General features: G+C 43.0%; 1 protein-coding gene and 1 pseudogene across 3 annotated transcripts in view; one reads left to right on the forward strand and one right to left on the reverse strand.

Annotated features, from left to right (window-relative positions):
• Window positions 1-13856, reverse strand: part of LOC124043247 — a 115791-nt pseudogene extending 101935 nt beyond the window's left edge.
• Window positions 11766-26669, forward strand: part of LOC124043248 (epsilon-sarcoglycan-like) — a 37081-nt gene continuing 22177 nt past the window's right edge. The window contains exons 1-3 of one of the 3 annotated variants that reach the window (XM_046361621.1): window positions 11766-11925; window positions 25558-25680; window positions 25944-26101. In XM_046361621.1, the coding sequence (XP_046217577.1) occupies window positions 11889-11925; window positions 25558-25680; window positions 25944-26101 (318 nt within the window). In that variant the 5' untranslated portion in view covers window positions 11766-11888. The remainder of the gene's footprint in view (window positions 11926-25557; window positions 25681-25943; window positions 26102-26669) is intronic. The other 2 variants (XM_046361620.1, XM_046361622.1) reach the window with 2 other exon arrangements.

Below are 26669 nucleotides of genomic sequence, written 5' to 3' on the forward strand. Positions count from 1 at the left end.
ATAAACAAAGTGTGTTTTTATATCGCCAGCCGCCACAAGCTTTATGTACCAGTTTTCCCCAAGCCACCAGCAGCCTCCAAATAGATTCTCAGATCTATTAAAGCAGGAATCAGAGGTTGAAACAACAGAAAACCTGAGGACTGGAGCACGAGAAATGTAACCACTCTCAAATGAATAGACATGAAAAGGACTGAGAGTGAATGAAAGAACTGACCATCCATTGTATCAAGATTATAGCTTTAACCATGTTTATAGTCTATATAGTGCGTGTTTACATCTACTTTGTTTACAAACATTGGAATAAACATTTTGGGTTCTGATGCGGTACGATATGTTTTGTGTGGACCCCAGGAAGAATAGCTGCTGCTTTCGCAACAGTTAATGGGGATCCTAGCAAAATACCAAGATCAAGTAGTACTTTAAACTCATGAGTTATTCATAAGTTAAATTATTCAAGAATCAATAGGTAAATATAATTCATTTATAACTCCAAAAATTAATATAGCAACTGCAGATTGTCCCTTTAAGGTTTAGAAACGGGATGTCAAGATCATTTTATCCACTTTGAGAGGCACCAAGACATATTACATATATTTTTTAAGTAAGATTAACTGACTACATCTATTCATTTCAATGTTCTTCATTGTAAGTTTGCCTGCCTCGGGGTCAAGCGGGTCTCCTGCGTGGTCAGCCCCAGTGAAGGGCCAAGCTCAGGGAGAAATATCTCTTTCATGAGCCGGAACAAAAGACAGAACACTGTTTGTTCGCTGTGGGAGAGAGAGAAAAAGAGAGGGGAGAGAGAGAGGAGAGGGGGGAGAGAGAGAGAGAAGGAGAGGGTAGACAAAGAAGGAGAGGGGAGAGAGAGAGGAGAGGGAAGAGAGAGAAGGAGAGGGTAGACAAATAAGGAGAGGGGAGAGAGAGAGGAGAGGGAAGAGAGAGAAGGGAGAGAGATAGAGAAGGAGAGGGGAGAGAGAGAGGAGAGGGAAGAGAGAGAAGGGAGAGAGATAGAGAAGGAGAGGGGAGATAGAGAAGGAGAGGGGAGAGAGAGAGGAGAGGGAAGAGAGAGAAGGGAGAGAGATAGAGAAGGAGAGGGGAGATAGAGAGGAGAGGGGAGATAGAGATAGAGAAGGAGAGGGAAGATAGAGAATGAGAGGGGAGAGAGAGAGGAGAGGGGGGAGAGAGAGAGAGAAGGAGAGGGTAGATAAAGAAGGAGAGGGGAGAGAGAGAGAAGGAGAGGGTAGATAAAGAAGGAGAGGGGAGAGAGGAGAGGGAAGAGAGAGAAGAGAGGGAAGAGAGAGAAGGGAGAGAGAGAGAAGGAGAGGGGAGATAGAAGGAGAGGGGAGAGAGAGAGAGAGGAGAGGGAAGAGAGAGAAGGGAGAGAGATAGAGAAGGAGAGGGGAGATAGAGAATGAGAGGGGAGAGAGAGAGGAGAGGGGAGATAGAGAATGAGAGGGGAGATAGAGATAGAGAAGGAGAGGGGAGAGAGGAGAGGGGAGAGAGAGAGGAGAGGGGAGATAGAGAAGGAGAGGGGAGAGAGAGAGGGAGAAAGAAACACTGCCTCAGTTTAATATTATATATGATTAAAGAGCAAGAGGTAATACCTTCTCTGGGAGAACAGATGTCTGGAGCTGCTTAACATTTCAACACACACACACACACACACACACACACACACACACACACACACACACACACACACACACACACACACACACACACACACACACACACACACACACACACACACACACACACACACACACACACACACACACACACACACACACACACACACACACACACGTTTGACCATGATTGATTTTAGAGTCTCAAAACTCAATTTGAATGTGTAGTTTTTGTATTTTCTATTATCGTATCACACACATGCACAAACACAGACTGTCTTGGAACAATAACCTCTTTATAGCTCTTTGGAAATGTTTTGAGTCCTTATATTGTATATTAATAGGAGCAGTGGGATGAAATGGTTGAACTCTTAACCCAATATTCATGTTTTAAAAGCAGTCACTGTTACATATTGTGATGGCTGGTTATGGTTTATTTGCATCATTATAATACATTTGGGCAGCACGGCTGACAGACCTATATACAGAATAACATTTACAATCAGCTGGCTTATCTGAGAATAACATTTTTGCGTAGCGTGGGGATGTGATCTGATAACGGTATTCAACGAATATGATATACTTCATACTGTACGAAAAAGTAAACCTCGCTGATCCTATCCTCTTTGGTAAGGGAAAGGCCACAGCACACACGTGTGTATATATGTGTGTGTGCTGGTGTGCGCATTTATGTGCCTCCATGAGTGTGTGTTCCGGCTGCTCCTGTGTGTGTGTGTGTGTGTGTGTGTGTGTGTAAGTGTGTGAGGAAGATTAGCGGTCCAACATCACATATAACTGGGGTAATTGTTCTACTCCGTTACAGCATGTTAATAGGATCTATCCCAAACCTGTGGAATGTTTGTCTTAGCTAGCCTCTGATCTTGATAGACACTCCCTTCACACACACACACTAGCACGCGTACACGCACACACACTAACACACAACACACACTCCCTTCTCTCACACACACACAGTTCTTGATCAGTGTTATTGTTCATATCAGTAGCAATAACACAGACAGGGAAGTCATTGTTTCCCAGAGAGTTAACAGATCTTCAAGAACAAGGAAATAAACCAACTGGAGGAATTTGAATTGAGACGCACCCATTATAAACTGGATGTAATCCTTTGAAAAAAGAACTTTAATAACATAAAGAGTTTTATATATTCAGAATACATTTGCTGAATTCATCTGTCCTGCTATGCATAAATGTGATGCAAACATATTCTAAAAATCTACATCAACATAATTCCTTGTCCTGTTTCATATTCTGATAAATGTACTTAACATGACTCGGCAGGATACACACATCTAATGCACAGCTCACAATGTTACCCAATCAATCCACACCATTTCCCACTTGGAGACCTGGGTCATATTCATTAGTTCACACCGTAGCAAAACATTTACATCTTAAACCAAAACAAGTTCAGGTAGCCCCTGCCCACTTCAGCCACTTTGCTTCCGTTTTGTGGCTAGTGAATAATACCAAGAACATTGATGAACTGACTGACACACTCATGGAATGGAGGTTAAAACACATCAAGGTCTCTACCGGTGTGAAGACCGACTGGCCGCTGAGCCAGAATGATGACGAATATACGGTTAGCTTTTCATGCACACATTACCCAGAAGGCAGCAGTGTGACCCCGAATACCACATTGCTACCAGACCCCCAGGCTTTGTCTAGATAGTTAAATAAGTTTATGGCTGTTACGCTCTACTGCATCATCATCATCATCTTCTTCATCAGAGAGACATAGCTACCATTGGTGCTGTAGGTTGAGGAGTGTTCTATTTTCAAATCTCCAAATACAAGTTACCTGACTAATGGTATCACCTGACGAATGGTATTACCTAACTAATGGTATCACCTGACTAATGGTATCACCTGACTGATGGTATCACCTGACTGATGGTATCACCTGACTAATGGTATCACCTGACTAATGGTATCACCTGACGAATGGTATTACCTAACTAATGGTATCACCTGACTAATGGTATTACCTGACTAATGGTATCACCTGACTGATGGTATCACCTGACTGATGGTATCACCTGACTAATGGTATCACCTGACTGATGGTATCACCTGACTGATGGTATCACCTGACTAATGGTATCACCTGACTAATGGTATCACCTGACTGATGGTATCACCTGACTGATGGTATCACCTAACTAATGGTATCACCTGACTAATGGTATTACCTGACTAATGGTATCACCTGACTGATGGTATCACCTGACTGATGGTATCACCTGACTAATGGTATCACCTGACTAATGGTATCACTTGACTAATGGTATCACCTGACTAATGGTATCACCTGACTGATTGTATCACCTGACTAATGGTATCACCTGACTGATGGTATCACCTGACTGATGGTATCACCTGACTAATGGTATCACTTGACTAATGGTATCACCTGACTAATGGTATCACCTGACTGATTGTATCACCTGACTAATGGTATCACCTGACTAATGGTATCCCTTGACTAATGGTATCACCTGACTAATGGTATCACCTGACTAAGGGTATCACTTGACTAATGGTATCACCTGACTAATGGTATCACCTGACTAAGGGTATCACTTGACTAATGGTATCACCTGACTAATGGTATCACCTGACTGATGGTATCACCTGACTAATGGTATCACCTGACTGATGGTATCACTTGACTAATGGTATCACCTGACTAATGGTATCACCTGACTAAGGGTATCACTTGACTAATGGTATCACCTGACTAATGGTATCACCTGACTGATGGTATCACCTGACTGATGGTATCACCTGACTAATGGTATCACCTGACTAATGGTATCACCTGACTAATGGTATCACCTGACTGATGGTATCACTTGACTAATGGTATCACCTGACTAATGGTATCACATGACTAATGGTATCACCTGACTGATGGTATCACTTGACTAATGCTATCACCTGACTAATGGTATCACCTGACTGATGGTATCACTTGACTAATGGTATCACCTGACTAATGGTATCACCTGACTAATGGTATCACCTGACTGATGGTATCACTTGACTAATGGTATCACCTGACTAATGGTATCACCTGACTGATGGTATCACCTGACTGATGGTATCACTTGACTAATGGTATCACCTGACTAATGGTATCACCTGACTGATGGTATCACCTGACTGATGGTATCACTTGACTAATGGTATCACCTGACTAATGGTATCACCTGACTGATGGTATCACCTGACTGATGGTATCACCTGACTAATGGTATCACTTGACTGATGGTATCACTTGACTAATGGTATAATCTGACTGATGGTATTACCTGACTAATGGTATTATAAATGGTATTTTGGGACATGAAGGGAGTCGGCTAAACTCAGATTATCTCATCATAATTATATGACCCGAAAAACATTAAATGTTAACAGATCTAGGGTCACATTTTCCTCCATCAATCCTAACCTTAAGCATTAGTGGGGGAAATATGAACCTGACCCAGCACCTTACACCCAGAAATATTACCCAACACTGATGAGGTCAAAGGCCACAACATGAAAAAACAGACTTACCATCATGGGTTTGGTGCTGAATCGTAGTTTCCTCTTCGGAGGGATATCCTCCTTCTCTTCCTCTGGTAGACCAGGGATCTCAGTAAGATCATTCCCAGGGTCATAGATGACGTCATCATCACCGTAAAGGTCATCCTCAGGGTCAGTACAGCTCTCCCCCCATCCCTGGTAGCAAGCGTCTCCGTCCGCGTTAAAAATCACCCTCTCGTTCCCACTGTATTCCTCATTGGGCTCTTCTGCCTGGTCCTCTGGAAAGACTCTGGGCCTGGAGGAGGCATTCTCCACCTCCATCCCACGGGCTTCTGCCTCATCCTGGGCTTCATCCTGGGCTGGGGTAGCTGGGGTATCATAGGTGTCCTCGGAAGTCTTGTCCCCGACGGTGGCATCATTTGTGGACCTTGAGTCTGTCACTCTCGAAGTCTCTCTGGAGGTGTCGGTTTCCTCTGCCTGCTTCTCCTCATACGATCCGTTCACTTCCCCTCCGTTGGTGGTGGCCCTTACGGGATGTCTCTCTCTGTCCCTCTGTCCTAACTCCCCTGCTGTCTCCTCTCTCTCCTGGGGCTCCTCCTCATGCAGGAAGGGTTTTAGCTCCACCGTCTCCGACAGCGGGCTAGGGCTGAGGAGGTCTTCTGAGGATGAGGACACGGGAAGTTTGCCCCCCACGCGGTTCCTGTACCCTCCACCACACACCGGGGATTGGCGCGAGTCATCTTCGCTGAGGTCGCCGTGCCGGTGGAAGTTATCAGGGGAGTAGAGTGCCCGTCCTCGCCGGAATGGGCCCCCTCCACCCCCTCCCTGGTGGTCGACGTTCTCAAACACAGCGCTCAGCTGGCTCACGGTGGGCGACTGGGCTTCCGTCCTGGAACACTGTGAATCCAGGGAGTCTGTGCTGCCCCTGTTGGAGCGCGACCCTCGACAGTCATCCAGGTGCTCATGGGAACCCCTCTTCTCCCGGCCATAGGAGTAGACAGGCGATTGGGACGCATCACGTGACTGCTGCTCAAACAGCTTCCTGGCCTCTACGACCTTTGACCCTGCGCTGGTTCGGTCAGCTATAGGGTGCTGCGTGAGCTTGATGACTGAGCCATCAACTTTGTTGATGAAGTTGGTGGGCTTGGTCATCTTCTGAGGCGACGGGTCTTCCGGCCTGGTGGAGGTACTGGAGCTCTCTGTGCCCTGCATCTGCATGAACATGTCCTTGATGCGGCTAACGTGGGCACCATACTGTCGTCCCCGGCGCTGGGTGACCCGCTCAGTGTCCTTGAGCTGGGGCTCCTTGCTGTCCTGCCGGGTTGGCTGGTCGAAGGCCTTCTTTAGGGCCTGGAACTCTGTCCTGTAGGCGTTGCGGTGGGGAGAGGCGCTCCGGAGATTGCTCCTCTCCCCTGAGGCCTCCGTCTTCAGCATGATGGCGTCAGAGATGAGGAGGCGGAGGGGATCTCAGCAGCATCACTGGGTCTTCATCTCACATATACTACTGTAGTATCCAGCGAGTTTCCTGCCTGTGTGATTATCACTGTGATTTGATTTCACACTTCATTAGGGGCCATGGACACCTGGGAGAGAAAAGGCGATGCCTGTTAGATAAAGAGATACCAACCAAACTGTCATAATTATGCTTTACACTACAATATGAGGTGAAGATCAATTGCAATCAAGCATTAGAACATTTGATAAACACCATTCATTCCTAGCATGAATTAACGTAATCAACGTAATCATAGACGATGCTCTATCTGTTAAAAGCTCTTAGCACAAGAAATGCACTGAATATAAATTATATTTGCCCTCTAAAAGCTAGGGCTGGGAATTGCCAGGGACCTTACGATACGTTATTATCGTGATACTTGGGTGCCAATACGATATGTATTGAGATTATCACGATTCTATATGTATTGCGATTCAATACTGTGATTTTATTGCGATTCCGTAATCCAAACATATTGCTCACCATATGTCTGCTGCAGAAAAACAAGAGAGAGCCATGAGAAAACCATTTTTGATCAGTCATGGAAATAAAAGTGCTGAAAACAAATTGGCTCCCTATTTAAAAAGAAGATGGAGGACAATCTATGAAGGAAAAGTACTGGAGTTTTACTAGTGCCCCAAAAAATATTGCAATATTGTCAAAACGATACAATACGAAATATTGTGAAAAAGAATATCCCGTTATTCAACTGTAGGGATTTATACCCATCAATACTAAAACACATTCTGATGGTAATGATGCCTCTGTTTAGAAAGCAGTGAGTTGACCCATTTATCTAATCAATACTCACTTCCTCACGTGTAAGCTAAAACAAGCACTGATCAATATGGGTGATTGAAATCATGTGTAGGCCATCTGAAGATAGAGACTCAACTAAACATGAAACATCTTGAACATTGTTGAATACATGAACAAATGTGAACTATAGCATCTTGTAACATAAATTCAATGTTTGTGTGATAGAGACATGCCTTCTCTCCATTATGTAGCTAATGTTAATATGTTCCGTGTAGGATAGAAGCCTATCCTAAACCTGAGGTCTGACCATGTAATTTACTGTCTTGTCTCCCCACCGCCCCGGCCCGAGGCATTCTGCATGATCATCTCGATTAAGTCAAGGACTGAAGGACAGTTCAGCTCATAAAGACAGGCAGGCAGAAAAATGCAGGCCAGACGGGCGGTTTTTGGGAAAGGGTGCAAGGGGGAGTTGTTTACACACCACACACATAACTGTGATATAATCCATTGATAAAAACGATCCAAATACACTGTTCATTCCATTTGTCATAATGTTTATATAATTTAGTATGAACAACGCCATTTTCATTTCAATATAAAATGCCCTTATTTCAAATGTGTTTGTATGTGTTATTACTATTATATTAATGTAATTTCATCATACCACCCTGTTTGTGAAATTCACATTTGCTAATAAAAATAATCCCACATGGGCTACGTAGGGTATCAGGTGGAAAACACTAGGATACACGAGAACAAAGATACATTTTTAAATGTTGCAAAGTGAAAAGATATCGGATAAATTTGACAAAATGTTTTCATCATCAGCTGGTCAACAAAAATGCAAAAAATTGCAACGTTCTGCAAACGCACCCGTTGCTGCTATGATAAACAAGACAAACGTGCTAGAATCTTTTTCGGAAAGCAGTAGCCTATCCGCCCAGCCATTTTATCAACGTCGGACATAAATGTTAAACTTCTAGATGCAGAAGATAAAACTCGAACGTGTAAAATTGTTTCCGCCCGCTCGAGCTTTATCCTACGTCGAACAGATAGACGCGCATCACCCACACAGGCATGGTTGTCAGCTCCACTTGAACTCTATATATTATAATACATTATTTAATTTCAGTAGCCCATGTAAAGGAAAACGATAGGGCTACTGCATAGTGTTGTTTATCATGTATAGAAAAAGCAGAAGTTAACTGTTTCCACCTGGCTACTCTCGATGTTTCACAAAGCACAAAACAAAAGAGTGACTTACGTTCGTTCATTGATTCATGTGATGAATGACCGTGACATAAAATAGTCCAGTAAAAATTCACATGAAATACTCTGCCATCGTTATAAATCCCCTCCAATACGACATTTCCATTCAAGCCCGTCGATAGTCTAGTATTATGTCGCCCTATTGACACTTTGACACACAAGCCGTGGTCTACACACCGCTAAACAACGCCATTGCAGGCAATGGGTGATGCTGCCGTGTGCACAATGTGGGAGCCGACGCTATTAAATATTCCATCTCAATGAAGGGTGCTCAACTGGATGTGAAAACATCTTATATATCTTAATCAACTAGTAACAAAAACACATTTTACATTTAGGAAATATGATGTTTTGCAAATGGCATATACATGTGGCAGGTGGTTAACCTTATCGCAGTAATGGTTCGGTCCAGTAAAGTGCAGTCTGGCAAAAAATGCCACCACAAATAACTTCACTGGCTTTACTATGGTTGTCACTAGTTACCACAGCCACAAAGTCTAAATGGACTTGATCATAGAAATTTATGAAAACAAAAATGTGGTTTTTGGTCTTCATTTAAGGTTAGGGTTAGGCTTAAGTTTAGCAGTGTGGTTAAGGTTAGGGTTAGTGTTAGGTTAAACTTACTTATCCTACCATTTACAGTACCGAATGGGTTACATGTACCACCACACACCATATGAATTTACATTTACATTTAAGTCATTTAGCAGACGCTAAGAATACATTATATTAGAATAAAAGTATTGCGTCAAAGGAAACAGCTTATAGCATATGCAGCTGACTGGGCCATGTGATTAAGAACCTAGGGATCTTTGGGATCTGAAAGGGGCTCATTATTCCTTTTTTAATGTGGGGATGCCGTTTTACTCACTATCACAACAAGTTCTCACTGTGGTATTATTATAGTCATATTTTGTATTTAGTACACTATTCACTTGAAATGATCATATTGGGGATGCAATGAAGGAAGGGGAGAGGATCAGGTTTAATGCAGTTCATTATGAGATAAATAGATTTCACATTGGCATGATGATCACCTGGATCAAAGGCTTGTCTGTTTAGAAAATGAGATCCCGGGCAGAGTAAAGGCATGTGCTAATCCAGCAGAATTCTAGAAGGCTTCTATTGACAAACATGGTTTCCCCCACTGACTACAGTGTTTAGTCCTCAACTGGCCAATGAATGGGAATCCCCATATAGACTACAGTATATAGGCTATATTATGAAATACATTCACCATCTCCACCCACAATTACTAGCACCTCAAATCTCAACATGTTGCTAAGCAACCTCATTTTTTTTATTGGAAATTGAGAAAGAAAAACATCCGGGAACTGCAGAGAACAGGAGATGCTATACTATTCTTCACAGTGCATTGAATGCACCCAATCAAAATCATTATAAAAAATCTCTACACATTTAATATACTACCGTATCGTGGATCACACTCGTTGATCATATATGCCGGAACAGAACCTTTCTAAAGACTTGTGGTGGAAAAAGCATTACCAGTGTGTCCTGCTGTATCTGTGCCCAGCATAATAAACTCCAAGGGAGCAAGATGGAGACTTAAAGGCCCAACGCAGCTGTTTTTATATCAATATCAAATTTCTGGGTAACAATTAAATACCTTACTGTAATAGATTTCCATTAAAATGGGCAAAAAATAATTTTGTTGGACTGTCTGGGAGTGATCTGAGTGGGGGGGGGGGCTGAAAACATTCTGTCATTGGTAGAAAGGTTTGGAACTACGTTTTTCATTTGACTATTAACTCATTTACTGCATGATGATGTCACCATGGATAGCCGAAACCCCCGCCCATGCAAACCTGCTAATTAGACGGTCCTGTGTAGATTGGATTTTCAACCAGAAAATAACACTGATCAAATATTTTCAGACTTAACACTGATTAGTTTCATCAGCTGTTTCACAATATGATCCAAAACACAGAAAAACATGAATTTTAACTGTACTGGGCCTTTAAGAGTGACTGACCCTTTCTTCCTTCTTCAGGACCCTTGTCTGAGCTGAATAGCCCAAAGAGGAAAGGGGGCTGAGGGGCTGAGCATGGCCATCTGTCTGCTCTGGTTCACCACAGGGGGAGAACAGATTTTAATAGACTTCTCAGACATCTCACTGCCCTCTTTACAGCTGGACTTACACATTGCAAGGAGGGGTGGTAGGGATGGAGGGGTTGTGTTGGTCACGCAGGGTCAATATCACATCTACATAATTTTAGAAGCAAGGCACAGAGCGAGGGATGCAGTTAGGAAGTGCAGCTCAGTTTCCACCTATTTTTTTGTCCACTGCAAACAAAATTAGGTGGAAACTGAGCTACACTTCCTAACCTCCTGCTAAATGTGTGACCCTATTAGAGACACATATTTCCCTCAGATTACACAGACCCACAAAGAATTCGAAAACAAATCAAATTTTGATAAACTTCCATATCTATTGGCTGAAAAACCACAATGTGAAATCACAGCAGCAAGATTTGTGACCTGTTGCCACAAGAAAAGGGCCACCAGTGAAGAACAAAAACCATTGTAAATAGAACCGAAATGTATGTTTATTTATTTTCCTTTTTGTACTTTAACTATTTGTATATAGACATAATATGACACTTGAAATATCTTTATTATTTTTGAACTTTTGAGAGTGTAATGTTTAATGTTATTTTTTATTGTTTATTTCACTTTTGTTTATTATCCATTTCACTTGGTTGGCAATGTAAACATATGTTTCTCATGCCAATAACATATGTTTCCCATGCCCCTTAAATTGAAATTGAATTGAGAGAGGGCGAGAGAGGGGGGAGGGAGTGAGTGAGTGAGAGAAAGAGAGAGCGAGAGACAGACAGTCAGAAACACAGACGGACAGGTCGTTGTTTTAGTGACTCGATTATGTAAATTGAAATTGTGATGCTTTTTAACGTAGATGAAATTGCATCATTCCCATTTTTATGATAGGAGTTGCCCCACTGATTTGCATAATTTTCTATAGATTATCGTTTGACTGCTCATTTTATTTTCCAGTTTCTGCGCCAGATGTTCCAACCAATGAAAGCGCTCGGGAAGGAGGAGGCGGAGGCTGGAATTTCAGGGATGCTTGTTATGGCTGTCAAACCACTAGCGATGAGAAAAACATATTTTTCCATGTAAAATTCACCCGACTCCAATGAAAAATGGACATAACGGTTGTTCCTGTATGGATTTATATGGGTATGTATAGATTTAAAATGGAAATATTGAGAAATATGCACGCCTTTTCATGTTATGAATGTTAGCTAGTAGCAAGCTAGCATGGTACAGCTATGTGGTTGGTGGGCTGGTCATTTCTTCACACTGTCATGGAACAAATAGCTAACGTTAGCTTCCTATCAAGTTATTCAGGGAAAAAGGTGCCTTGTCGTTTAAATCTACTTGTATTTATCTAGATAACAAACTAGTATTTATATGATATGGTATTGTTAGTTATTAGTAACTACAATATAACTATTTTACCATTAACGTTATTTTGCAACAATGTTGCTATTCCTCCAAGGATGTGTTGTTGGTTAGCATGTTCCCCCAACAGTCTGTTTCACTGACACAACGTATCACCTTATTTAGCCCAGGTGTTACACATGTATAATAAACTACCAATATTATTACACCTACTACGTCTATGCTACAGTATGTCATCAGTCCTGCAATTCATGAGAAGATGTTACTCTTCATCTTGCATTTTTCTCATATGCATTTCTCATATTTTTGCATGACATGTAGCCATTTGCTTTTACACCTGCATTGTTTGCTGTTTGGGGTTTTAGGCTGGGTTTCTGTACAGCACTTTGAGATATCAGCTGATGTACGAAGGGCTATATAAATAAATTTGATTTGATTTGATTTGAATATAGTTTAGTCTGCTATATGTAGCCTAGGCTACAAAAGCCATATTATATTGAATACTGTAGTAATCACGTGTGAAAACATCTTTCCTCACCACGTGAATATTATTTAATCACAGCTGTAACGTTGGGAATTGATGAATTGTGCATCGTATCTAGCTAGATGTGCTAGACATTAGAGGGAGGCATTCAGTGTTTGAATTAAAATTATAATATTTTAATTTCATGTGAATAGTAACTGTTCTGCAAACATATTCTAATCAGTTTGAGAAAAGGTTTAAAATGTTACTTTTGTTTGTGTTTGTTGGCCTATTAAGTTTTCATTGTGCTTGTCTCTCGTGTCACACATTATTATGATGTGATTGGAAGAAATAGCCAACTACAGGATAATCTGGGTTTGAAGCAGAGAACTGCCCTCAAGACGGTGAGTGGGCATGTGCAGTGGTGCATATCTTGTGACTCCCCACTGAGCCCAGCCGCTCATCATAACATGAAGATATGCTCAAATAGTTCCCCATTAATGGACACATTTGTCTTGAATGTAACAGACTGTGGTGTAACCTCATATGCTTTGTTTGTAATCTGTTCTCTTCGGTTGTTTTCGATTTCTTGAGTCACAGTCTAATCCTGACTAGCCATAACTGTATTATTTAGAGCGGCTGTAAATTCAAGTTTACTGTAAATTTGAGTTTACTGTAAATTAGCCTTTGCTTGGTTACCTAACTACTATAACCTTTGTATTGTTAAGAGACTTTCAGTTGATAGTTAAAATGTTGATGCTCACTGAGTTTTTAATGCAACGATATCGTCAACCTATAGAGCCCGCCTATTGAGAGACCAAGAAAATAATAACATTTTGAAAATCCCAGACAACAGCCTACTTCTTCTTTCTTAACTTCTCCAAAAGACTCCATTCCCTGGAACTAAAAAATATGCTCATTGTTACCTTAGTCCAGAATGGTTGTGCTCCAAGTTCAGGTTAGGTACAGTAGGGACGTCTGAGTTTGCTGTGGTCCTACCCTGCTAGCGACCACGGCCTATAGAGGCAGACACAGAGCACAGTTTCACTTCCAGGTAGGATCACTGCTTATAGAGGCAGACACAGAGCACAGTTTCACTTCCATGTAGGATCACTCCAGTCTAGAGAGAGAGACCAAAGGCTAGATCAAATCTAATAGTGCTCCCATAAGTCTGTGTAGTTTTAATGAGAACTAAATGCACATTCATTCCCCCTGACCGGATATTACAGACTGATCCACCTTCCTCCACCTTACACTGCTGATTGGAAAGAATAACAGGACAGAGGACATCCCCTTGCTGCCTAGCCAGCCTTTCAGGAGACAAGCTCTTTTTTCATGTGTGGCCAATGACATTAATAAAGACTATTTTTGGCTGAGGCTGCTGTGTGCCCAAGGTCGGGTTGGTCCATAAATGCATAAAAGAAGGGTTATCCATTCTGTTAGTGATCTGCAGCAAGGGAACATGGCAAGGTGTGTGTGTGTTTTGTGTGTGTGTACACTAGCCTATATGCATGTGAGTGTGTGTGTGTGTTGTTAGTATGTTTGTATCTGTGTGCGTGTGATGGCTCCCGCGGGATTATCTCGTGGTTAGGGAGTTTAGCATTAACCATTAATGGGTGATGTATTAGAGTAGGCTGTTGGTTCATCATCTCCAGAAAGCCTTGCTGTGCCCACAGATCCAGGTGTAAGCAGATCTGATGCTATTAGCACGGCCTGTCATTAAATTAGCAAATTATATCTGCTTTCTTTGGCTGGAGTCTCTCAAATGCGTTTCAAATGCCACCCTATTACCAATATAGGCTACTGCACTACATTTTACCAGGGCACATGTGGCTCTGGTCAAAAGTATTCTCTCAGAAAAAAGGGTTCCAAAATGGTTCTTTGGCTGTTCCCAAAGTAGAATCCTTTTGGTTTCCAGGTCTACATGGAACCAAAATGGTTCTCCTATGGGGACAGCTAAGAACCCTTTTAGGTTCTAGATAGCACCTTTTTTTCCAAGAGTGTATTGCATTATGTAGGGAATAGGGTGCAAGTTAGGATGCAGCCCTCTTGGAGCCTCTAAGAAATAGACTGACGGCGACCTGGGAAAGGCCATCTAGGCTGACACATAGAAATTGAATTTGGAATGTTGACTTGAATGGGGATTTCCATTCTAGTAAGTCTCATTCTATGGGCTGACACGTCTGTGGGCAATGTGTGTTAATTAAACCGGATCAACCATCTCTGAAAGGAAGGGTCGATGCTTGACCTTGGCTACGGCTGTGACCACCATGGGGTTTGTAGTGTGACGCCTAATGGAATAATATACTTAAGTGTGATTTAAGAGAGGGTCACTGACAGACCTGGGCTGCTTCCCAAAATGTCACCCTATACCCTATATAATGTACTGTTGACCAGGGCCCATAGGGACAGTGCACTATGTAAGGAATATGGTGCCATTTGGGATGCAACATTAGTTTTATGGTGTACTGGTGTATTGGAACATTCAGCCAACTACAGGAGTAGCCTAGATCATAGCTCAATGTGCAGTAGTGGTTTCCGGGCAGGTTAGCGGTTGCTGGGCCGGTTCTATTTCTATGTCTTCGTCACAGTCCACTGATCCCAAGCGTGTGATTATTTCACATCTATACAACCGTTTAGATCATTGACCGCCTTTTTCTGTGACCAGGTCCCCGGGGACAAAGGATATCTGGGACACTTTAATGTTTAGTGTTTTGATTCAGATGGGGATCCTAGATCTGTTTGGTTAAAGTAGTCAAAGTCCATTGAGACATTTGTTCACAGTCTGGTTTTGAATGGGCTTCAGACAACTGTGTGTACTGGATAGGACGTAGGCTAGCGTAATCTGACTGTGCTGTCTGTAATCTCTTCTGTCCCAGAGTGGTTTAACCCTTTATGTGGACTCTTGTGTTTATTTTTCTCCAGTTTCCCAGACACAGATTAAGTCTAGTACTGGACTAGAAAGTATGTTCATTCTCCATTGAAAGTGATTTTTAGTCCAATTAGGACTAGGCCTAATCTGTGTCCGGGAAAGCGGCCCAAATCTCCCAGTATGTCATAACGATGATGAAGAAGGAAGATGATGATAGTAACATGTTTTCCAGTAGGGAGTAGGGACCTACACTAAATTTACATAAGTATGTGGACTAGAGGTCGACCGATTAATCGGAATGGCCGATTAATTAGGGCCGATTTCAAGTTTTCATAACAATCGGAAATCGGTATTTTTGGACACTGATTTTTTTAAACCATTTTTTTATTATTATTTTTTACACCTTTATTTAACTAGGCAAGTCAGTTAAGAACACATTCTTATTTTCAATGACGGCCTAGGAATGGTGGGTTAACTGCCTTGTTCAGGGGCAGAACGACAGATTTTTACCCTGTCAGCTCCAGGATTCTTGCAACCTTACGGTTAACTAGTCCAACGGTCTAACTACCTGCCTCTCATTGCACTCCACGAGGAGCCTGCCTGTTACACGAATGCAGTAGAAGCCAAGGTAAGTTGCTAGCTAGCATTAAACTTATTTTATAAAAATCAATCAATCAATCATAATCACTAGTTAACCTAGTAATATCATCAACCATGTGTAGTTATCTAGCGTGTCCTGCGTTGCATATAATCGATGCAACGCAGGGGGATGATTTAACAAAAAGCTCATTTGTGAAAAAAGAGATTTCAGAGATTTTTGTAGTTCGTTCCAGTCATTGGCAGCAGAGAACTGGAAGGAGAGGCGGCCAAAGAAAGAATTGGTTTTGGGGGTGACTAGAGAGATATACCTGCTGGAGCATGTGCTACAGGTGGGAGATGCTATGGTGACCAGCGAGCTGAGATAAGGGGGGACTTTACCTAGCACGGTCTTGTAGATGACATGGAGCCAGTGGGTTTGGCGACGAGTATGAAGCGAGGGCCAGCCAACGAGAGCGTACAGGTCGCAATGGTGGGTAGTATATGGGGCTTTGGTGACAAAACGGATTGCACTGTGATAGACTGCATCCAATTTGTTGAGTAGGGTATTGGAGGCTATTTTGGAAATGACATCGCCAAAGTCGAGGATTGGTAGGATGGTCAGTTTTACAAGGGTATGTTTGGCAGCATGAGTGAAGGATGCTTTGTTGCGAAATAGGAAGCCAATTCTAGATTTAACTTTGGATTGGAGATGTTTGATATGGGTCTGGAAGGAGAGTTTACAGTCTAACCAGACACCTAAGTATTTGTAGTTGTCCACGTATTCTAAGTCAGAGCCGTCCAGAGTAGTGATGTTGGACAGGCGGGTAGGTGCAGGTAGCGATCGATTGAAGAGCATACATTTAGTTTTACTTGTATTTAACAGCAATTGGACGCCACGGAAGGAGAGTTGTATGGCATTGAAGCTTGCCTGGAGGGTTGTTAACACAGTGTCCAAAGAAGGGCCGGAAGTATACAGAATGGTGTCGTCTGCGTAGAGGTGGATCAGGGACTCACCAGCAGCAAGAGCGACCTCATTGATGTATACAGAGAAGAGAGTCGGTCCAAGAATTGAACCCTGTGGCACCCCCATAGAGACTGCCATAAGTCCGGACAGCAGACCCTCCGATTTGACACACTGAACTCTATCAGAGAAGTAGTTGGTGAACCAGGCGAGGCAATCATTTGAGAAACCAAGGCTGTCAAGTCTGCCGATGAGGATGTGGTGGTTGACAGAGTCGAAAGCCTTGGCCAGATCAATGAATACGGCTGCACAGTAATGTTTCTTATCGATGGCGGTTAAGATATCGTTTAGGACCTTGAGCGTGGCTGAGGTGCACCCATGACCAGCTCTGAAACCAGATTGCATAGCAGAGAAGGTATGGTGAGATTCTAAATGGTCGGTAATCTGTTTGTTGACTTGGCTTTCAAAGACCTTAGAAAGGCATGGTAGGATAGATATAGGTCTGTAGCAGTTTGGGTCAAGAGTGTCCCCCCCTTTGAAGAGGGGGATGACCGCAGCTGCTTTCCAATCTTTGGGAATCTCAGACGACACGAAAGAGAGGTTGAACTGGCTAGTAATAGGTGTGGCAATAATTTCGGCAGATAATTTTTAGAAAGAAAGGGTCCAGATTGTCTAGCCCGGCTGATTTGTAGGGGTCCAGATTTTTCAGCTCTTTCAGAACATCAGCTGAATGGATTTGGGAGAAGGAGAAATGGGGAAGGCTTGGGCGAGTTGCTGTTGGGGGTGCAGTGCTGTTGATCGGGGTAGGAGTAGCCAGGTGGAAAGCATGGCCAGCTGTAGAAAAATGCTTATTGAAATTCTCAATTATGGTGGATTTATCAGTGGTGACAGTGTTTCCTATCTTCAGTGCAGTGGGCAGCTGGGAGGAGGTGTTCTTATTCTCCATGGACTTTACAGTGTCCCAGAACTTTTTTGAGTTAGTGTTGCAGGAAGCAAATCTCTGCTTTAAAAAGCTAGCCTTGGCTTTTCTAACTGCCTGTGTATAACGGTTTCTAGCTTCCCTGAACAGCAGGGAAGCTTATCACGGGGGCTGTTCGATGCTAATGCAGAACGCCATAGGATGTTTTTGTGTTGGTTAAGGGCAATCAGGTCTGGGGAGTACCAAGGGCTATATCTGTTCCTGGTTCTAAATTTCTTGAATGGGGCATGTTTATTTAAGATGGTTAGGAAGGCATTTAAAAAAAATATCCAGGCATCCTCTACTGACGGGATGAGATCAATATCCTTCCAGGATACCCCGGCCAGGTCGATTAGAAAGGCCTGCTCGCTGAAGTGTTTCAGGGAGAGTTTTACAGTGATGAGTGGAGGTCGTTTGACCGCTGACCCATTACGGATGCAGGCAATGAGGCAGTGATCGCTGAGATCTTGGTTGAAGACAGCAGAGGTGTATTTAGAGGGGAAGTTGGTTAGGATGATATCTATGAGGGTGCCCGTGTTTAAGGCTTTGGGGGGGTACCTGGTAGGTTCATTGATAATTTGTGTGAGATTGAGGGCATCAAGTTTAGATTGTAGGATGGCTGGGGTGTTAAGCATGTTCCAGTTTAGGTCGCCTAGCAGCACGAGCTCTGAAGATAGATGGGGGGCAATCAGTTCACATATGGTGTCCAGAGCACAGCTGGGGGCAGAGGGTGGTCTATAGCAGGCGGCAACGGTGAGAGACTTGTTTTTAGAGAGCTGGATTTTTAAAAGTAGAAGTTCAAATTGTTTGGGAACAGACCTGGATAGTAGGACAGAACTCTGCAGGCTATCTTTGCAGTAGATTGCAACACCGCCCCCTTTGGCAGTTCTATCTTGTCTGAAAATGTTGTAATTTGGAATTAAAATATCAGAATTTTTGGTGGTCTTCCTAAGCCAGGATTCAGACACAGCTAGAACATCCGGGTTGGCAGAGTGTGCTAAAGCAGTGAATAGAACAAACTTAGGGAGGAGGCTTCTAATGTTAACATGCATGAAACCAAGGCTATTACGGTTACAGAAGTCATCAAAAGAGAGCGCCTGGGGAATAGGAGTGGAGCTAGGCACTGCAGGGCCTGGATTCACCTCTACATCGCCAGAGGAACATAGGAGGAGAAGAATAAGGGTACGGCTAAAAGCAATAAGAATTGGTCGTCTAGAACGTCTGGAACAGAGAGTAAAAGGAGGTTTCTGGGGGTGATAAAATAGCATCAAGGTGTAATGTACAGACAAAGGTATGGTAGGATGTGAATACAGTGGAGGTAAACCTAGGTATTAAGTGATGAAGAGAGAGATATTGTCTCTAGAAACATCATTGAAACCAGGAGATGTCATTGCATGTGTGGGTGGTGGAACTAATAAATTGGATAAGGTATAGTGAGCAGGACTAGAGGCTACAGTGAAATAAGCCAATAAACACTAACCAGAACAGCAATGGACAAGACATATTGACATTAAGGAGAGGCATCCTTAGTCGAGTGATCAAAAGGGTCCAGTGAGTGGAGTGGTTGGTTTGGGGGTCACGGCGATTTAGACAGCTAGCCAGGACATCGGTAGCAAGCTAGCATAGGATGGAGGTCTGTTGTTAGCCACCTCTTGCGTTCCGTCAGTAGATTAGTGGGGTTCCTTGTGGTAGAGGGGATTAGTCCAAATCACACAACAAAAAATAAATAAAAACAATAGATATAGTTATAGAGGCCCAAGAAGAAACATAATAATAATAAAAATAAATAAATTGTCCGATTGTTTATTCTGAGAGCAGCCGGTAAGACAGCTAACGGTTAGCAGGCCGCAGAAGGGCGTTCAGGTAACGTCGCGACTGAGGAGCCAGCCCGATCTCCTTCAGGTAGATAACGTCGGCAGTCCAGTTGTGAAAGGCCCGGTGGGGCTCTGCGTAGGCAGTAAAACGGGTCCGGATAGGTGACTGCAGCCCAGGAGTGATTGACGGAGCTCAGGAGTGATTGACGGAGCTGGCTAGCTCCGGAGTAATTGATGTTTGCTCCGGAATCGACGAGAGCAGATAGACACACGGATAGCAGCTAGCTAGCTGTGAGATCCGGCAATGAATGTCCAGAGAGCAGTTGAAATCCAAGGACATGGAGAGAAAAATTGGTCCGGTATGTTCCATTCCGAGCCGCGCTGCGCCGTACAAAACTGGCGATAGATTTTCGAGCTAAAGGATAGCTGATGACCACAAACCGTGGTTAGCTGAATACTAACGATTTGCCAGTAAAGATGCTAACTAGCTTCTGAACTAGCTTCTGTCTAGCTCCTGGCTAGCTTCTGGTTAGTTTCTGGCTAGCTTCTTGGAGTTTCTGGCTAGCTTCTGGCTAGCTTCTTAGAGGATTGCAGATTTGAGGTAAATAATACTTATTTATAAATATAAATTGGTGAGGCGGGTTGCAGGAGAGTGTTTTGAAGATGAGTTGATGGAAAATAAAAATAAAATGTATGTGAAAAAAAGTTGTAAATATATATTTATACAGGACACGACAAGACGAGGACAAAAGACTGAACTGCTATGCCATCTGGTTCAAGCCCAGGTTGTAACGGCGTTCGTCTGTTGAAGGAAGAGAGTCGGACCGAAATGCAGCGTGTTGGTTACTCATGACTTTAATGAATGAAATGCGGTACATGAAATAACTGAAAGACGAAAACAACAAACGGAACGTGAAACTATTACAGCCTATCTGGTGAACACTACACAAAGACAGGAACAATCACCCAACAAAAATACAAAGCGAAACTAAGGCTGCCTAAATACGGTTCCCAATCAGAGACAACGAGAATCACCTGCCTCAGGCAGCCAAGCCTATACATACCCCTAAACAGCCGCGATCCTAAATACTATAAACCCCAATACGAAAAACAACATATAAACCCATGTCACACCCTGGCCTACCCAAACATATAACAAAAACACAAAATACAATGACCAAGGCGTGACACAGGTAGGGGGGAGGAGAGGGACAGAAGCTATACTGTTACACTGGCAATACTAAAGTGCCTATAAGAACATCCAATAGTCAAAGGTATATGAAATATAAATGGTATAGAGAGAAATAGTCCCAAAAATACTATATTAACTATATCCTAAAACCTTTTACCTTGGAATATTGAAGTCTCATGTTCTGAGCAAGGAACTTAAACGTTAGCTTTTTTACATGGCATATTGCACTTTTACTTTCTTCTCCAACACTTTGTTTTTGCATTATTTAAACCAAATTGAACAAGTTTAATTATTTATTTGAGGCTAAATTGATTTGTGTTAATGTATTATATTAAATTAAAATAAGTGTTCATTCAGTATTGCTGTAATTGTCAGTATTACAAATACATTTTAAAAAACGGCTTTTTTTTGTTTTTTTTGGTCCTCCAATAATCCATATCGGTATCGCTGTTGAAAAATCATAATCGGTCGACCTCTAATGTGGACACCCCTACAAATTAGTGGATTAAGCTATTTCAGCCATACCCGTTGCTGACAGGTACAGTATATAAAATCGAGCACACAGCCATGCAATCTCCATAGACAAACATTGGCAGCAGAATGGCCTGCACTGAAGAGCTCGGTGACTTTCAACATGGCACCATCATAGGATTCCACCTTTCCAACAAGTCAGTTCGTCAAATTTCTTACCTGCTAGAGCTTCCCCGGGCAACTATAAATGCTGTTATTGTGAAGTGGAAACGTCTAGGAGCAACAACGGCTCAGCCACAAAGTTGTAGGCCACACAAGGTCACAGAATGGGACCGTCAAGCATGTGCTGAAGCACGTAAAAATCATCTGTCCTTGGTTGCAACACTCTCTACCAAGTTCCAAACTGCCTCTGAAAGCAACGTCAGCACAATAACTGTTCGTTAGGAGTGTCATGAAATGGGTTTCCATGGCAAAACAGCCTCACACAAGACTAAGATCACCATGCACAATGTCAAGCGTCGGCTGGTTTGGTATAAATCTCGCCACCATTGGACTCTGGAGCAGTGGAAACGGGTTCTCTGGAATGATGAATCATGCTTCACCATCTGGCAGTCCGACGGACGGATCTGGGTTTGGCAGATGCCAGGAGAATGCTACTTGCCCGAATGCATAGTGCCAACTGTAAAGTTTGGTGGATGAGGAATAATGGTCTGGGGCTGTTTTTCATGGTTCGGGCTAGGCCCCTTAGTTCCAGTGAAGGGAAATCATAATGCTACAGCATACAATACATTGACATTCTAGATGATTCTTTGCTTCCAACTTTGTGGAAACAGTTTGGGGAAGGCCCTTTCCAGTTTCAGCTTGACAATGCCCCCGTGCACACAGTGAGATCCATACAGAAATGGTTTGTCGAGATCGGTGTGGAAGAACTTGACTGGCCTGCACAGAGCCCTGACCTCAACTTCATCAAACAACAGCACAGGGAGCACCCCCCTATCCACATCGACGGGACAGTAGGGGAGAGGGTAGTAAGTGTGAAGTTCCTCGGCGTACACATCACAGACAAACCACCCACACAGACAGCGTTGTGAAGAAGGCACAGCAGCGCCTCTTCAACCTCAGGAGGCTGAAGAAATTTGGCTTGTCACCAAAAGCACTCACAAACTTTTACAGATGCACAATCGAGAGCATCCTGTCGGGCTGTATCACCGCCTGGTACGGCAACTGTTCCGCCCACAACCGCAAGGCTCTCCAGAGGGTAGTGAGGTCTGCACAACGCATCACCGGGGGCAAACTACCTGCCCTCCAGGACACCTACACCACCCGATGTCACAGGAAGGCCATAAAGATCATCAAGGACAACAACCACCCGAGCCACTGCCTGTACACCCCGCTATCATCCAGAAGGCGAGGTCAGTACAGGTGCATCAAAGCAGGGACCAAGAGACTGAAAAACAGCTTCTATCTCAAGGCCATCAGACTGTTAAACAGCCACCAATAAGATTGAGTGGCTGCTGCCAACATACTGACTCAACTCCAGCCACTTTAATAATGGAAAAATGTATGGAAAAATGTATCACTAGCCACTTTAAACAATGCCACTTAATGTAATGTTTACATACCCTACATTACTCATCTCATATGTATATACTGTACTCTATACCTTCTACTGCATCTTGCCTATGTTGTTCTGTACCATCACTCATTCATATATTTTTATGTACATATTCTTCATCCCTTTACACTTGTGTGTATATGGTAGTTATTGTGGAATTGTTAGGTTAGATTACTCGTTGGTTTATTACTGCATTGTCGGAACTAGAAGCACAAGCATTTCGCTACACTCGCATTAACATCAGCTAACCATGTGTATGTGACAAATACAATTTGATTTGATTTGAATTGAAACGTTGACTGCAAGCCAGGTCTAATCGCCCAACATCAGCGCCCGACCTCACTAACGCTCTTGTGGCTGAATGTAAGCAAGTCCCCGCAGCAACGTTCCAACATCTAGTGGCCTTCTACTCTTCTGAAGGCTGTTAAAGCAGCAAAGTGAGGGACCAAATCCATATGAATGATTTTGGAATGAGATGTTTGACAAGCAGGTGTCCACATACCTTTGGTCATGTAGTATATGTTAATCTCTTCCGGGCTCCATTTCCTGATAATGGAATTTAAGTTATTTGTATGCAGTAATGAACAGTGGATCTGTCTCTCTCTTTGACACACACACACACACATGCACACACATGCACACACACACACACACACACACACACACACACACACACACACACACACACACACACACACACACACACACACACACACACACACACACACACACACACACACACACACACACACACACACACACACACACACACTGTACTGCAGTTCTACCCCCTCCCTCCCTTCCCAGCGCACTCCCTTTCCCATAGTGATAAAAGACGTAGCTCCACTGGAGGAGGGAGGGGAAAAAGAGAGAAAGAGAAACGCTCTTGTCAAACCAGAGAAGAGGAGGGGGAGGAGGGGAAGGTAGAAGAGGTAGAGAAAGAGAAACACTGTCAAACCAGAGAAGAAGAGGGGGAGGAGAGAGGAGGGGGAGAAAGAGAGTAATGGCACACACCTCTAGCTCTATCTTGCATAAACCATCTTAAGAGCTTCCATTTGCCTCTGCAACACTTCCTGAATAAAGAATATGTGTGTTTGTGTTCTAAGTGGAGAGGGTCTAAACAGTAGGTTGTGGTATAATGGAGTCAGGAAGTATGAGACAGAGAAGAAGGTACGCTAGGTTCCAGAACAGTCTGGGATTGGGATCATTTTTTACAACTTTTAAATTCATTATATATAGCCATTCATTATTGTGGAACATAACTTATAAATGAGCTGAGCAAAACTGTCTTACCCTTTCAGAACCCCCATCCGACAGCTGTTTACCCAAAAAATAAGAGGCGGGGCGGGGCGGCTGTTTGGTTGTTGGAATCCCAGACTGTATCTTTAAGAGGCTGACTGAGTCCCAGTACTGCAGCTCCCTACTGCAGTTGACAACCATTCACTGCTCTGGCCCTCTGACTCTCTGGTTCCTGATATCATAGGCCTTTAATAACTACTGACAAGTCAACTGTAGCCTGGGTGCCTGGCTGACTGTTCCTGCACTCATTACCACTAGGCTGAGCCTATATCAAAGACCAGACTGAATAGCTTTAACTTCTCTGGCTATATACTACTGGCCTTGTTTGGCAAGGAAACAAAACGTATGTACCAGCTCTCCCAATTTAGCCAGCAGCCTCCAAATAGATTTCTAGATCAATTAAAGTGGGAATCGGGTTGAAACAACAAAAAAGCTGAGGAATGGGGCTGGTGAAATATAAATGAATAGACAGAGGTATGGATGAAAGGACTGACCATCCATTACATTGAGATTATACTTTTAATCATGTACATTGTTGACAAAAATGTGGGTTCTGATGGGGTACGACAGTTGAACTAAGCTCATACACTACCGTTCAAAGGTTTGGGGTCACTTAGACATTTCCTTGTTTTTGAAAGAAAAACTTTTTTTCGTCCATTAAAATAACATCAAATTGATCAGAAATATAGTGTATACATTGTTAATGTTGTAAATTACTATTGTAGAGGGAAATGGCTGATTTTTAATGGAATATCTACATAGGCGTACAGAGGCCCATTATCAGCAACCATCACTCCTGTGTTCCAATGACACGTTGTGTTAGCTAATCCAAGTTAATCATTTTTAATGGCTAATTGATCATGAGACAACCCTTTTGAAATTATGTTAGCACAGCTGAAAAATGTTGTTATGATTAAGAACCAATAAAACTGACCTTCTTTAGACTAGTTGAGTATCTGGAGCATCAGCATTTGTGAGTTCGATTACAGGCTCAATATGGCCAGAAACAAAGAACTTGAACAATGTACACATGATGGAGATTTTCACCTTGGAAAGGGACATTTTCTCCCTCCTGAATGCCGTTGGTAGGGGCTGTAATGATGAAGACAAACACGCATTGCCTCCCCCACCCACAGGACCCCCAGCTAATTACCTAGGTGTCCTCTCTCTCTCTGTGCTACAGTGGTCACCATCCTGTCGACGTTGCACGCCGACCGGAACGTCTACCCGTCTGCAGGTGTGCTGTTTGTCCACGTCCTGGAGAGAGAGCACTTCAAAGGAGAGTTTCCCCCCTATCCCAAACCTGGTCTGTGTTCCTCATTGGATCACTCAATTCAATAATAACCAGATGACTCATTTTACTATTACTACTAGGACCTATTTATTATTAATACTAATAATAAATACTCATCTATTCGGTAATAACATGTATTTAGCTAAGCTACAATACAGTAAATGCATAAATGTCAGTGTCAGAGTAGCATTTACATCTCACACTATCAGGATCTGGTTGACTAACGACTAGGCTGGGTGCGTTTATTGTACATGTACCAACGTCTGTCCGTACAGGGGATTCCAGCAACGACCCCATCACCTTCAACACCAACCTGATGGGCTACCCAGACCGGCCAGGCTGGCTGCGTTACATCCAGAGAACCTCCCACAGCGATGGGGTGCTCTACGGATCCCCCACTGCCGAACACGTGGGCAAGGCCACCATCATAGAGGTGTGTGGCTCTATTTACTGCTAATGCAGCTGGAGTATATTGTCTGCAGAGCTCTCTCTCAATTCCAATTCAATTGAAGGGGCTGTATTGGCATGGGAAACATACAGTTGAAGTCGGAAGTTTACATAGACTTAGGTTGAAGCCATTAAAACTCGTTTTTTAAAACCACTCCACAAATTTCTTGTTAACAAACTATAGTTTTGGCAAGTCAGTTAGGACATCTACTTTGTGGATGACACAATCAGTTTTTCCAACAACTGTTTACAGATTATTTCACTTATAATTGTTATGTCCGTCGTTGAATGAGTGAGACCAAAGCGCAGCGTGGAAAGTGTTCATCGTACTTCATTAAATGAACACCCAAAAAAACACCAAAATATAAACGACTTTAAAGCTCTGTAGTGCTAACCAGCAACTATACAAAGACAAAATCCCACAAACTAGGGTGGAAAACAGGCTTCCTAAGTATGATTCCCAATCAGAGACAACGATAGACAGCTGCCTCTGATTGGGAACCCTACCCGGCCAACAAAGAAATAGAAAACTAGAATGCCCACCCAAATCACAC

The sequence above is a fragment of the Oncorhynchus gorbuscha genome, linkage group LG09 (genome assembly GCF_021184085.1).
Source record: "Oncorhynchus gorbuscha isolate QuinsamMale2020 ecotype Even-year linkage group LG09, OgorEven_v1.0, whole genome shotgun sequence".
Taxonomy (NCBI): Eukaryota; Metazoa; Chordata; class Actinopteri; order Salmoniformes; family Salmonidae; genus Oncorhynchus; species Oncorhynchus gorbuscha.